Source organism: Penicillium vulpinum (assembly GCF_028829585.1).
Source record: "Penicillium vulpinum strain IBT 29486 chromosome Unknown utg000004l_segment0_segment0, whole genome shotgun sequence".
Lineage (NCBI taxonomy): Eukaryota > Fungi > Ascomycota > Eurotiomycetes > Eurotiales > Aspergillaceae > Penicillium > Penicillium vulpinum.
In genome coordinates, this window is record NW_026643244.1 from 7,145,915 (window position 1) to 7,160,314 (window position 14,400).

Genomic DNA, 14,400 nt, shown 5'->3' on the forward strand with positions numbered 1-14,400 from the left:
TGAACCAAGTGGCTGGTTGCTGGGAGCGAGTGGAGCATGTTAAGGAGCTTCTAGAATCAAGTATCTCAGCCAGAGGCGTGTCTTTCACATTGTACTGACTGTCAGCACTGGCGGTAATGGCGGCAGTGTGCATTCAAATTCAAAGGTATTGGAAATCTAGGTCCGTTTGTAGAAAGCTGTATCTCTCCAGAAAGTGATGACTTTTCTCAGCTAAAGCACCTAGGCCGAGAATGTGAAGATGACGGCATTTTGAGAGATATGGGAAAATCAGGCTGGCTGCTTAGCCAGTACTCGGCCTGAGATCGCGGTTATTTTTGCACGTCAGCACCAAGAAATGAACTTGCTCTAACAATTCAAGACTTTCATGTATGTAATATACCTGTGGACTATGTAGAGCATTTTATAGCGCTAGTGTTCATCATCGGTTTCTGAGCATTCCTACTACTGTTGCCTGCATTCTGACTTTAAACTCCATTAATTTCAATTGACATCAGTCTCACTGGGGCCTTACATTGCCTTCACTTCGGTCTCATTTTAGCAGCACATCACTTCAATCCTTCTTTTTAAAGCTCATCACTGGTCCAATTTCAATCAACCACATTACACTACACTGACCACTTCAGCAAGGTGATCAATAATATGCATACATTGTCCATCAGGTACAGGTATGAGATATAAATGTAGGCATTGACAGGCGAATCGATTGAACAATGCTATTCATAGGCCCTATTCAAGTCTATATTGTTTAATGGCAGAGAGATCTATTGGGATCGTTCACCTCACGTTCTATAGAGCTATTTACCTTAGAGAAACAATGTTGAGCTTCATTCAAGTCAACTATCAATAGCCTCAATACTGTTTAGCTACATATATAAACCCTGTAAAATATTCCATTCGATCTCTTCTTTTCCTTCTGTAAATCTCACTCCCTTTTCTCCTTTTGTTGTTTTCTTGTTTTCTTGTTTTCTTGTTTTTTTCTTTTCTTTTCTTTTCTTTCCTTTTTTTCAAAAATGGTGCTGGACACCATGGCTCCGTTCTCGAAGAGCGGCCTCCAGATACTCGCTGGCGAGTACCTGGCTGGTCCTCTTCTGAAGTGGGACGATTTGTCCCTGTTCGACCAGCTGTTCGCCGCGGGCTCCGAGCCCGAAATGTCTGTTCTGACCTGGGAGCTGACCGAGCTCCTTTGCAACATGGTCATCGTCGTGGGGGTTGGCTCCCCTCAAACCTATCTCCTCCGTGTCGTCCTCGCTCCCGAGTTTGCGTGGTTCGGCTTGCACTGGGCAGGGATGCCACACCCTGGTAAGTACTCGTCATGGAAAATCAAAGGAAAGCTACATGCTAACCCACATTTAGCCCAAGTGTCCTCTGCTTCCTCCCTCCTCGACCTCCTCCACTCCCGTCCCCTGGCCGCGTCTGTGGCCCTCCATCAAAACATGGGGCTTGGTGAAAAGTGGAAGTCCGTCGTCCGTCGCCTGTGGGCTCACTTTGAGCCCTACAGCTCATCTTTCTCCTCCGGCCAGCTGCAATCCACAGCTGGCAACAACAATGATATCCTCCCACCAATGGAGGACTTCGACTACCCTCCTTCCCCCATCGAGGAGGAATTGGAGGGTGTGCTGCCCATGGAGGGCGTTGAACTTTTGTCCGTCCCCGGTGTCTACATTGACACCATGATCCGGGATATCTCCCCGGACATGGATGTCTGCACTGAGCCTGCGGCCGTGTCTGCCTCCGCCCCCCCTGCTGCCATGACTCTGCCTCCCTCCCTTCCTCCCGTGGTGCCCTCCCTCCCTCCCATGGTGCCTTCTTTCCCTCCTGTGGTGCCACCACTCCCCGCAGTGCCGCACTCCCTTCCTGTGGTGGCCCCATCCACCAACAAGTACCGGCAACGGTACTAGCTGGGTTCAAGAAGACTGTTTGTGTCTGTCCCCTCACTTGGGCGGTCTCAGCCACCGTTTGTCTTTCTTTTTTTCAATGAAACATCTTTCGCTTCGCTTTTGTTTTGTAAGACATTATTTTGTGGTTGTATCCGTAGTCTTAACGTAATGTTGGAGAAATGATCCCCGCACGATGTTATTTATATAGAGTGATACTTAAATATATCCACACATGGCTGGAAAGTCAAGCTAACCTGTTCGGTTGTTAAATTAAGGCCATATGATAGATCATAGCCGGTACCCAGTTGAGATTGCAATGAAAAAAAACGCACCTCGAAATTCCCCAAGATCGGTACCCCCGCATTGGCTTATCATCTAGGATTTCCCTATCTTCCACATACCATTCGCTGTCACCGCCTCTTATCTCTCTTTCAAAACATCCATCTCTTCTGTATATCTCGTTTCCTTCCGTGTGAATGGGTTTCAACATCGACTTGATATAGAAAGCACTAAAATTCCACCGATTTTAGATTCGCCCGACAACCCGGCATCAGCGCGGGGGAAACTTGGGACACAAAAGCCAAAACAGACAAAGAGTCGAAATGGTAAGTTAGAGTGAGGTTGCATCTTTCTATCAATAACACAGACTGTCACTTCATATTGTCCACAACATTGACTCGAGTCTCCACTTGTACAGGTTGCATCACCTGGAAGGCAAAGCGGTTGAAGTGCGAAGTCAAGCCATCATGTCACTAGTGCGAAAGACGAAAGGTCTAATGTGGAGGATACAAGAAGAACTTCAAATGGCGGCCATTCGAAGAAACCAACTTGGCGCCTGGGCGGCCCACAGTGACCAAAACTAAGGTCTTGGCACCCCCACTGGGGCTTGGAGCGTGCCGAGGCAGAGGAGGGGTATACCATCTATCCGGTATCCTCTAGCTTCATGCATGATTATTCATCTGTATCCTGGCATATATATCATTTCTCGAATCATATCATTTTCGATTTGTGTATTTATCGACTTCACCTGATAGCCTGTGAAGTTGCACAGCTATATATAGTATCTCAAAGCTTGGACCCTGAAAAGGCGCCCGTATTTTCAAGCTCCCCACATAAACCTCCATTTCGCTTGAATACCGAACTTGAAAATATCACCATTGCTGCTTGAATCGATAGTCATGCCGGTCGACAAGATCCGAGTATCAGGTGACTCCCGCATTGAGTACAAGACCACTACACTCAACGGCCATAACTACTGTGAGCATACCGCGCTTCAAAGAAGAGCGTGTACTCTAATGCCTTTTGTATGAAATAAATCTGAGCTGACAATGTTCAGCTTACCTTCTCAGCCAACCTAAATCAGGGCAATACAAAGCCACTGTCTTCCTGGTAAGCATCCAGCTCAATAAAAAGCCACACCCATTGACATATACTCTCCATAGATCCATGGCTTCCCCGATCTCTCTATGGGATGGCGGTATCAGATTCCCATGCTGGTAGACATGGAATTGCGGGTGGTAGCTCCCGACTGCCTCGGATATGGGCGAACAGTGAGTCTTCCACCCTACAATAGGGAATTATCATCTAATAATACTCTAACAAGGACGCCCCGGACGAAATCGCCCCGTACTCGCACAAAAGTTGTGCAGCGGACATTAAAGCCCTAGCAACCCATCTAGGAGAAACACAAATCATCCTAGGTGCACATGATTGGCAAGTCACGCCCCGAGTAACCTATCTTTCCCAAAGCTACACAGCTAATATGAAACAGGGGTGCAGCACTCGCCTACCGCATTGCCCTCTGGCATCCAGAGCTAGTAAGCTACCTGTTTACAGTCTGCGTGCCTTATGCACGACCTATGGCCGAGAACATCTCCATTGAAGAACTCGTCCGTAAGGCGACACCGCACTTCGCATACCAGCTGCAGTTCAAGAGCGGGGAAGTGGAGAAAGTTATCCAGTCTAAGGAAGAGATTCGCCAGTTATTGCTTGCGCTCTATGGGGGGCGCACGGAGGCGGGCGAGTTTGGATTTGATGCCCATAAAGGTGTTTTGTTTGATAAGATTGGCAAGTTGAAGCCTTCAAGGTTGTTGAGCGAGGAGGTAAGTTGAGTTTATTTAATTATTCGGGGGCTGGTATGCTGACTTTCTCCAGGAGTTGGAGTTTTATACGAATGAATATGCTCGGAGTGGAATTCATGGACCGCGTATGGTTTCTTCTGGATTCATTGGTCGGGCTCTTGCTGATTATCGCTTTAGTCAATTGGTACCGCATTCGCGACATGAACTATGAAGATGAACTTGCTATTCTCGACAGGGTGATCCAAATTCCTACGCTGTTTATCCAGGCACTGAGAGATCAAGCTTTGCCGTCTCATTTGGGTAAATCTATGGCGAAGCAGGTCCCGCGACTGACCCTGAAGCAGGTTAATACTGCGCATTGGGCTCTGTGGGAGAAGCCTGAGGAAGTCAATGAGATTATTGGAACTTGGTTGAAGGACCAGTTCGTTGCCGATGGAAGGATTGGTAAGCTCTGAACGAAGAAACGATAGGTATAGTGGTGTAGTGAAAAGCATCGATTGATTATTGCGAAAGTACGTATCTCATATCGTCGAAGTATTAAGAATATACGCTTCATCACAAGTTACAAGCAGTTGAGCCAGAATAACTGCACAGTGCTGGGACTCACCCCATAAGCAATGAACCTATTTAGTACTGAAACAGCTTAGTCTCGATTTTGCAGCCGACCTTCTCCAGGCGGTCGACATAGTCCTGACCTAGCGTAGCGGGAGTAACAATGCCACCACGCGAGACCTTCTTGATCTTATCCTCCTCATTAAGAATGACCATAGCAGCCTCAGCTAGCAGCAATCCAGTGAAGGGGTACATGCCGCCGTGGTAAGTGATCTTACCGAACACGCGCTGTGGTGAAGGACTATCCGCAGTAGCAATGGCATGGTACTCAAGAATGTCATTTTTCGAGTCTTCTCTGCGCGGGCCAGTGCCAGGAGCAAAGACGAACTTCCGCACCAGCCAGCGGACCGGTGGTAGCGCAAGCAGCGAAACTGCAATCAAGAAGCCGATGTGGATGGCGACGCCAATCAGCGCGTTGCGGACTGACAAGAACTGATGAAAGACGAAGTTCTGCCCGTACAACTCCGGCATCAGGCTGCTGCTGCGGTGGACGACGGTCATATCGCAAATACCGGACGGGGAGGTTGTCACGGTACCAAGGTCGCGAATTGAGCGTACGCCAAAGAGCTTTGCCAGGATTGACTCGCCGGGGATGTTCTTTGGTGGCGGGGATGCTGCTAATGCGAAGGGAGTCATCGACTTGGATAGCTCGGACATTGAGAAGCTCTCGAAGGTGGTTAAAACAGTACTCAGAGTGCCGCCGCTGGGACCGGAAGATCTGTTGTGAACGAATTAGAGATTTGCTTCTTTGTAGACATGAAATTACATACACCATCTCCTTGATCGTACTGTTGATCTGGCGGGTTGAAGACGAAAGGTCTTCTCGGACTCGCTTGACCAGAGCCCATGCCAGTATATCAGCTGGGACACTCTCAACACCAGTACAAGGGATTATCTGTTTGCAATTAGCATGAGGAATATCTGATAGAAATTTGGGGCAGAACGAACAATAGAGTTATTGGCCTTGGCTGTTTCGTGGTATTTTTCAATGATCGACTTGACCCAGGGTGTTTCTCCGGTACTGTAAAGATCAGCAAGTGTTCGAATGACTTGAACAAAACGAAAATTTACACATCCACATAGTGAGTTCCATTGACAGCACATGCCTCCACGACTGGGGTCGAATACAAGTGGTATGGACCCACACAATTGATAACCAGCCGCGTTTTCTGGGCAAGCTCGCTGAGCTCGGTAGAGTTCAGTTGAACAACCAGGACATCTATGATCACATCAGAGTGAGCATTAAGGTAAAGAGGCCGTAGATAAATGGGACCATAAGATTTATGTACCTGGGTTCACGCGATCTGGGTTAATAGCCTTTAGTTCCTGGGCGATGGGCTCGATTTTCTGCGCGGAGCGACCTGCAATAGCCCATTTCAGATCGGTAGGAAGGTTCTGCACAATGTGCTCTGCACAGAATCGGCCAGTGTAGCCAGTTGGGCCCAGCAAGACCAAGTCATATTGTCGGTTGGAAGTCATGGTGGTTGACTCGATGGGTTTGCAGTCTATGATGTAGCTTTGCAGAACAACGGAGCTTTCGGCAATATCACAAGCTCCTCGGCACGTTTGAAGATGTAGCGTAAGGGATTGAGGATGGCAGCAGGTAGAATAGCCACGAAAGAGTGTTGAAACTTCACGTTTCAGAAGCAAAACCTTTTACACAAGATTCTACTAACTAAATCTGGGAGCTGGTGTTTATATCGAAGGGCCGAGGACAATCACGTGACCGGATAGATCAATTAGTCCGAGAAAAGCAGACCCGTCGGTCTCGAACATAATTAGACCGAATTAGGATAGACCTGAATATAGAAGATTGCACGGGGTCATGCATTTCGATCCTGTACATGTCCGATGCAGAGGGAAGTTGAACGCGGAATTAGACACCTGAAATAATAGGCATCAAATATTCAAAATTCCCACTAAAAAGAAATTTAAATATTCAAAATCGAATCAAACCCCAAGTTCAATCAAAATCAATCCAAATCACATCCACTAACACCGTCATCGTCTTTCATCTGGTGGACCTTTTGTGGATCATTCGAAACACAAAGTAAGCATTTGAAGCCTGAGGCCATCAAACTGACATAAGCCCACTAACTCAAAATGGTCAGGTGATCGCACCAAGCCAAGAGCCCTAAGCGAGAATCCACAGCACAACCCGCCCTCATTCAAAGCGTCTTTTTTGGTCTCCTGTTGAATACCCATCTTCATCCTCTACACCAGCCAAGATGACGAAGCGCACCAAGAGTACGTGCCCCTTTATCAAATTCAACACACTGCCTACCGAATTGCTCAATGCTAATAATTTTCCACAGAGGTCGGCATCACCGGTAAATATGGTACCAGGTATGACATTCGCCCAATTCGCGCCTACACGACTTTGATTTCGATCGAGAGACACGACCCATAGCGAAATGCTCCTACACGACACGGATTCTAACAATTCCAACAGATACGGTGCCTCCCTGCGTAAGCAGGTGAAGAAGATGGAAGTCACCCAGCACGCCCGCTACGTCTGCACTTTCTGCGGAAAGAACACCGTCAAGCGCAAGGCTGTCGGTATCTGGGAGTGCAAGGGCTGCGACAAGACTGTTGCCGGCGGTGCTTACGTCGTCTCGTAAGTCGCACACCATCGCAAGGAACGAGGCTGTGATTCGACCCGGGGATAGACCTGGGTTGGCGCATACAGTCGCGATCCGCAACACAAAACGAGAGGAGATTACTAACTGGGCTATTTTCTCTACAGCACCCCCGCTGCCGCTGCCACCCGCTCCACCATCCGTCGTCTGCGTGAGATCGCTGAGGTCTAAATGGGAGGATTGTGTGGTTTCATTTCTCTTTACGGTTACGTCTGAATACCAAAAATGAATGAAAAAAATTCGGGATTACGAATTCTTGTGCAATGTCCGCTTCGCTCCGAGTATACCGTATATCGATGTGACTGGTCCCTCAAAAGTTCGCCTCGGTCGCCTACATGATAGACAATTTCACCGGTCAATCCAAGATCCTCCACCTGATTACTTCGATGTTCTGCGACCGTGTGAATCATATGGATGGACTGCAGGCTTGTGGTCTTTTGTGATTTCTCAGGCGCTGGACAGTCACGTAGACTCGGTGGATCTTGGTTTGAGGGTCACCTGGTCTTTTTTTAGCGTATCGCACTGTCTTGAGTGTGTCTTGAATGCCTGGATCGACTGCACCACGGACTATATCTTCGTACTTTCTACGTTCACCTGAACATTTGCACCGGGTGCCTGGCATACCCCGACCCACATGATATAGTACCCTGATACGATCCTGGTTGGCTATTGGGTGTTTTCCCCAGAACCCTGAAGATCTTACACGATGACTAAGTTGAGAAATGCCCAGGTGTCCCCAACGCTGGGTGATTTGGGTTTCAGCTAAATCATGGGCGCCTAATGTACGGAGTAGTCATTTTTGATTGTAGATCGGCCACCTTGCTTCTTTAGGGATTGTAGTTTGTTGTACGGGGACCTTGTTGGATGGTTACAGGATTTTGTAAGTTATATACAAAGAATAGTTCAACTAAAAAGAGAAATATAATCCTTTTAACTTATTTCCAAATATACAAGTAGTCCTTGTACTTTGTAATACTAAAAGATCGAAATAGTATCCCCCAAAACCCGCCAACCCGCCAATCCAGGACATCATTCGCCTCCGTCACGTTCCTGCTTTGCGTTAGTCCGGTAATCCGGCCCACCTTCAAAAGGCGCTCCCCACACCTTTCTCGCTTCTACACTTCTCGCTCTTCATGGACTACGCCTTCTCTCATAAATCTGTTGTCCATGTCCGATACCTGTATTGTTTGTTTAGGCGACCTCGGTGAAGGAGCGGGCGATCCCCTAGAACCTGTTAGCCTTGATTTGAAGGATGGCGACTTCAATGGAGACTCTCAGATCGCTCAGCTACTTCCCTGTGGTCATGTCCTACATAATAATTGTCTAAAGCCATGGGTTGAACGGGCAAATAGTTGTCCGATATGTCGGCGCAGCTTCAATATGGTGGAGTTGAGTGATAGTGTCGGAGGTATGACGCTCCCCCTTCCTTTGGTTTATATAATATGGTCCTCTCTTATTACAAGTACTAACTATATTTATTTGTTATATATAGGAACTGTTACTTCATCTTACGCTGTCCAAGACCGAACTCAAGTGGCCGAAGTTGACCCTTCTATGATAATTGAATATGTGGAGGATGACTTTACCGATTTTCAACCTTGTACAATTTGCGGGCAAGCCGACAACGAGGATGTCCTCCTTTTATGCGATGGGTGTGATGCACCTTCCCATCTATATTGTCTAGGTTTGGACGAGATCCCTTCGGGATCATGGTACTGCCAACAATGCATGGAGCTACGTGCTATGGGACCGGCTCCCGAGGTATCGGCTCGGCCATCTCGGGCGATCGAGCAACGGAGTCGACGAACTAGGGCTCAGCAGAGACGACTGCAGAATCGAACCCAGACGAATTCTCTCCATTGGGCACGAGTCTGGCAATCTGTCTGGGATCATTTGAATCTCGATCTTGATTTCCCTTTCGATGACGATCGATCTGCTGAACGTGCGATACAACAACGCCGTCGTGAGGAGGCCAACCAACGTGAATTCCAAGCTTGGCAACGTCGCTTTGAGATCGCTGAGCGACAAGGTGGTGGCAGTCGGTTTCGCGACACGGCATCCCTGTTCGATCTTGACCATGCCCGCCCATCGCGACCTCGGGTGCCTAGAGTTCCGACACCGGAACCCGAATCCCTGGAGGAGATGCGAGCTTGGAACGCCTTCGAGAGGGCCCGGGAAATCGAAAACAACCCGAGTGCAGCCAGGAAGCGCAAAGAACCGACCATGTCGCCGTCCCCTGAGCCCACGGAACCAGAGCGCAAGTTGAAGCGTCCTCGAACGAGGAGGCCGCAGGAGCTCGCAGCTCGCGCACAGCAAACTCAAAATGGCGAATCATCTAGAGCTGCGAGCTCCAATGTAAGACCGAGTGGTGACAATGCCATCGGACCAAGTTTTCTGTCATCACTATTGAAGGAAGTTGAAGACGCACCGAATCATTCTTATGGACCGTTAGCTTCAACATCTGTCGCTCCTACCGACCACCCATCTCCTGGTCCCTCTTCTCCCTCCATATCTCCTGCCTCATCTCGTTACTCTTCCCCTCTCCTCACAGCGGCCACACCACCGCCTTTCCCACGAAGCCGTCCCATCTCTCCTCTTCAACTATCCTCCCCCCGCCGAACCCTCATCTCCTCCGTTCTCACCCGAGGTGTCCGCATCGGGTAGTCCATCTACAAATAGCGCCAAAGAAGACAAACCACACCGTCAGCCCGGCCGTCCGCGCTCCCGGATCCCCCAACGTGCACTGTATCTCGGGGCCTCCCGTTCACCCGACTCATCACCCACTCGAGCTGGTCCATCCTTAGCCCTCAAAGCCGACATCCAGAAAATGGTGGGCGCAGGATTAAAACCCCATTATAAGAAGAAGACCATCTCAAAAGAGCAATATACGAACATCAACCGCTCCATCTCTCGTATGCTCTACGAGCGGGTCGGCGATAAGGAAACACTTGAGCCGGATGAACGCACCAACCTCGAAACAGAGGCCAGGCATGAAGTACAGAATACAATTGACGCACTGAAGGCGAAGAGCAAAGATAAGCAGAAACAGCGTATGGTGGCGACTGACACAGACGGTGATCTATAATGACTATACCACGAACTCTCCCCGGCATTTAATGGCGTTTCTTCTCATCTCAGCGAATCATACTCTTTGGCGGAATGGATTGGAATGTACAACTGGTGTTTGATCCTTGCAGCCTGTCTTCTTCTTCTTCTTCTTCAGCGTGGCATGTTTGCGAGAACTATTTCGTTCGTAACAACTTGCCTCTATGTGATTGATTATTATTTTTTCTTTTAGCTAGTCTCTTCGCGTTCTCTTGAGTCATATTATGTCTAAATATTATTTACCTTCTGGCAATAGGAGGAGGTACGACCACTCCTAGGTAGCCTCACCATATTTGGTCTATTCGGTCTTTCTATCCCCTAGTTGAGGCTTACATATGTTTTAAAGATGATTCCCGACCTCAGAAGGCCCGCGGATCTTGTAATTTTGTCGCGAGGACTCAAGATGGGTGGAATTGACTTCCGTTTGACCGTTATGTTTGAGATGTGATGAATTGAGTCTTCAAAGATTGCCAATATGTAGATAGAAAGATATGAATAAAAAATCGAGCTGTCAACTTCATATAACCGAATCCATACTCGGCTTGTCCCGATCGTCCTAGTTATCCCATTAAGTCAGCTACTGGATGACCAACGATATGCCACGGGAATACTTACGGTTGTTTACTCGGATTGTTGTATCTGAATGGCAGGAGGGAGGAGAATAATGATACTAGTGCCAGGGTTAAGCATAGGCTTATTCTTGATGTACGCGGCCTGTCTCTCCTCCACTGTTCCGGAGGTAGAATTTGGCGATAATGGGATGAGATACATGTGGCACCGCTCGTTTTCAATCCGCTTACATCCATGAAAATAGCATACAAGATATCTCCAATCCTGTTATTCGAGTAAGCTCAGCAATTTCAAATGGATTGTAGCTACACTTACCTTTCCAATACTAGAAATTTTCGTTATTTGTTTGATTAGGTCTGTCATTTTCTCCTGGAGATCGGTTCCTCCATAAAACACGCCGCCTGCGACCTGGACGATCTTAATTGGAGACTTTTGAGCTTGCTCTGATTTTCCTTCTGTCGAGTCTCCAGTGCGTGGTACCGGCAACATCTTCTTTATTTGTTTTCGTATATGCTCGGCATTAGGAGATACTGCGAATGTAGTGTACGGCCTGCATTGCAAACTCATTTCGGGCCGTTTCGGAATATGGTTCTTCGGGTTCAAGCAGTTTGCCGCGCGTAGATCCAAATGGGCTGAAGAGGGCGATGAAGAAGGCGGAAGTTCGTCTTGTTGGAGTAACAGAAAGAGCATGCACGTAATAAAGTAATTCCAGGCACTTTTTGAACTCTTCGGTCGTGTCGTCGTTACCTGAATATGGGAAGTTTTGGTGGTGCAATTTAGAGAGGTAATATAGGGTTTTGTTAAAGGAAATGTCAGAAGTACGGCTTGATAGTTGATCAATCAATCATCAAGATTCCAGATTGCTTTGGGAGGAACGCAAAACCCCGAGAAGAGTCTTAGGATAAGACAACCGTGATGTGACGAATAAAGGAGGAGGAAACGGTAAAAACATAACTTTTTATAATAGATATCATAAGTAAGAATGATCTCGATCTACCTAGGCAGATGTCTGGAAATCCGGGCAGACATCGCTCACCGTAATTTGCATCATGTAGCCTCCACATTGCAGGTGGTTTAATGAGAGCTATCCACAGGTACTGGTTTCAAAATAAATTTGCAAATACTATTCTTTCTCTGCCAATCAATTCTTCAACCCTGTGTGCAGTGTTTCCGTGGACCTTCTGGATATACTGATAGGTTCCCTTTTCCCGCGTCTATTTCTCAACATGCCATCGGATCACACCGATTCGCTTTGGGACATTCAATCATCTACATCTCTGATCTCTTCTTCTTCCCTTGCAACAATAACTAGTAGACTGCTTGAGTTCTACCTTAATCTACCTTAACATTGTACTATATTCGTTTTCCATGGAAGTCGAATCTCTCTCAAATGGATCCCCTGCCATTGATCAATTACCTCAAATTCTAATTAGGTCACCTAAAATGGTCGTCGAGAATATACGTTCTCTTTACGCTGGGAAGTACCTCGAAAAATTTCGAGATGTGCTAGATTGGCTTCACTCGGACCCGCGCTTTGACATACGTGACTTGGATATAATTATGATTGATGCGATCAGGCAGGATGATATCTTTTTTAACCCTATATGTTCTTTCTCATGGGTTGCCACTGACTCCGGACTATGCTTTGGAAGTAACAAAAGCTATTTATCAGATGTTAACTGAGATTATTAATCCTAAAAGAGATGAATAGATAGTATATGAAATATAGGGAATACTTGAATGAGCCACATTTCCACTTCGGATAAGAAAAAAGATCAGCTTGCTTTAATAGCGTTGAGATGAGATACTTTTGTTGAAGCTAAACGTGAATCTCTGCATAGAATACAACACACAACCCTAACTAGCTTAGGATACTAGAGAATCCGCAATTGGGGTTTCCCTCTAGATTTTTCCATTTCAATCATGTAAGGTCAGTTGGAGAGGGGACTGCGGAAGCGAAATCATCATTGTGAGCGTCAGGTAAAGTCACCTATGTACTTGAACTTCAAAATGGAGCCCTGCTCTGGTTCGGGTCGGCAAATTTTACTAATCAAACAGCATTGATCTTGACTCCGTCATTTCTACAGCTACTCCTCTTAACGGTCTGCAAGAGAAACATGGAAAGGTGAAGCTTAGATGTCCCGTAACATATATCTAGTGTTTACCCTTCACTAAGAGAAGAGTCAAAGTTGTTCCATTTATAGGCAGTCTTGGGATTTACCTTAACACATCCCTTCGGCATCAAGATATCATGCAAAATGAGCCCGATGATGATTTGGAAGGTCTACCTCCCTCTGTTAGACGGTATAGTTATGAAGGAAAAGATCAATTTTCTCGAATACTTGCACTTGAACGTGAACGCCTGCTTGATTCAATGCGGAATTCTCGTGAAATGACCAACATCGATACGGCATCCGGCAGTGCCAAAACAGAGCCAAATATTGAGACCACCGAACACATTATCTTTTCCATTGATCCTACCACTTTTCAACAGGATTTCGTTGGTCCGGATATCATCCCTATTCATTCGATCCGGACATCTTTCAACCCGAAGACTGAATTACTTATTGTCAAGATGGTCACTGGTGAACACACTGAGATCGCCTTCGCCGTCCACAAAGCAATTGACAAGGCTCTTGGACGTATGGGGCTTGACGAAGCCATCCATAATTACCATTGTGTCGACATCGATGTCAATGGGCAGATGAAACAGGTAGATATGGGCTGGGGGCCGAGAAGACCCCCTCACGGCTGTCCTAAGCGGCCTACAGTGATTTTGGAAGTCGCTGTGTCAGAGACTCAAAGGAAACTTGACCGTGATGTCAATCTCTGGCTTGACCCTGTTAGAGGGAATGCCAATATTGCGATGGCAATCAAAATCAATCGCGAGCGACCCATGATTAGTATTGACAAGTGGGTATGGGGTCATGACAATGGCACATCCCTTAAATCCCAACATATTGAGGTTTCAGAAAGTGAGATCGATAGAGTCAAAATATCCGGGGGACCACTCATTATTACCTTTCATCTCTTTTTCCTACGAAGTCCTCAAACACCAAGAGAAACTAACGTGATAATCGACAATGAATGGTTGCGGAAGATTGCCGAGTGGGGATGGGATATGCAATTTCAGTAAGGACTTATGACTGATTTGAATGTTAATTTGCTACTACTACTATTTGAGAAGGGGATTTGTTTACACCGTGGGTTAGGTTTGGCTATTTAATCCTCAGGGATCTACCACTTGCTTTCTCTCCTTCTCCCTATTTTTATTTTTCTAGTTTGAATGCGGTCTTCCTTCGTGGATTGACTTAGCGCATAACAGTTTAGCCTATAAATTTCGGATATGATGGGGATCTAGAAGATCTAGAGATGCGAAGGGGTTGTCAAAGGGAAGAGGGGGAGAGAGGTAGATCAAGTATATATTGGTAGACCTAATCCAATTGAAGGGAGCACAGCTTGGTACGTGACCTTCGATACATGTCATGGCTTATGGATTCTCAATTTATCCGAAAG

At 46.9% G+C, this 14,400-nt stretch overlaps 7 protein-coding genes across 7 annotated transcripts; 5 read left to right on the plus strand and 2 right to left on the minus strand.

The window, feature by feature from the left end:
- Window positions 1–1,010: 1,010 nt before the first annotated feature.
- On the plus strand, window positions 1,011–1,898 carry N7479_011223 (uncharacterized protein; the record flags this gene model as incomplete). The annotated part of the gene is made up of 2 exons (XM_057258914.1): window positions 1,011–1,299; window positions 1,354–1,898. The coding sequence occupies 2 exons, from the start codon at window positions 1,011–1,013 to the stop codon at window positions 1,896–1,898; spliced, it is 834 nt and encodes a 277-aa protein (XP_057106372.1).
- Window positions 1,899–3,055: 1,157 nt separating this feature from the next.
- Window positions 3,056–4,413, plus strand: N7479_011224 (alpha/beta fold hydrolase; the record flags this gene model as incomplete). The annotated part of the gene is made up of 7 exons (XM_057258915.1): window positions 3,056–3,134; window positions 3,214–3,266; window positions 3,320–3,427; window positions 3,481–3,577; window positions 3,657–3,979; window positions 4,032–4,083; window positions 4,136–4,413. The coding sequence occupies 7 exons, from the start codon at window positions 3,056–3,058 to the stop codon at window positions 4,411–4,413; spliced, it is 990 nt and encodes a 329-aa protein (XP_057106373.1).
- Window positions 4,414–4,585: 172 nt separating this feature from the next.
- Window positions 4,586–6,049, minus strand: N7479_011225 (saccharopine dehydrogenase family protein; the record flags this gene model as incomplete). Its single annotated transcript, XM_057258916.1, has 5 exons — window positions 4,586–5,288; window positions 5,341–5,465; window positions 5,519–5,591; window positions 5,642–5,789; window positions 5,860–6,049. 5 exons carry the CDS (start codon window positions 6,047–6,049, stop codon window positions 4,586–4,588), a joined length of 1,239 nt encoding a protein of 412 aa, XP_057106374.1.
- Window positions 6,050–6,798: 749 nt separating this feature from the next.
- Window positions 6,799–7,380, plus strand: N7479_011226 (60S ribosomal protein eL43; the record flags this gene model as incomplete). The annotated part of the gene is made up of 4 exons (XM_057258917.1): window positions 6,799–6,817; window positions 6,886–6,916; window positions 7,023–7,187; window positions 7,317–7,380. The coding sequence occupies 4 exons, from the start codon at window positions 6,799–6,801 to the stop codon at window positions 7,378–7,380; spliced, it is 279 nt and encodes a 92-aa protein (XP_057106375.1).
- Window positions 7,381–8,589: 1,209 nt separating this feature from the next.
- On the plus strand, window positions 8,590–10,294 carry N7479_011227 (putative PHD and RING finger domain protein; the record flags this gene model as incomplete). The annotated part of the gene is made up of 3 exons (XM_057258918.1): window positions 8,590–8,617; window positions 8,702–9,564; window positions 9,662–10,294. The coding sequence occupies 3 exons, from the start codon at window positions 8,590–8,592 to the stop codon at window positions 10,292–10,294; spliced, it is 1,524 nt and encodes a 507-aa protein (XP_057106376.1).
- A 641-nt stretch (window positions 10,295–10,935) lies between these two features.
- N7479_011228 (uncharacterized protein) lies at window positions 10,936–11,373 on the minus strand (the record flags this gene model as incomplete). Its single annotated transcript, XM_057258919.1, has 2 exons — window positions 10,936–11,109; window positions 11,200–11,373. 2 exons carry the CDS (start codon window positions 11,371–11,373, stop codon window positions 10,936–10,938), a joined length of 348 nt encoding a protein of 115 aa, XP_057106377.1.
- Window positions 11,374–13,135: 1,762 nt separating this feature from the next.
- On the plus strand, window positions 13,136–14,020 carry N7479_011229 (uncharacterized protein; the record flags this gene model as incomplete). Its single annotated transcript, XM_057258920.1, has 1 exon — window positions 13,136–14,020. One exon carries the CDS (start codon window positions 13,136–13,138, stop codon window positions 14,018–14,020), a length of 885 nt encoding a protein of 294 aa, XP_057106378.1.
- Window positions 14,021–14,400: the final 380 nt, after the last annotated feature.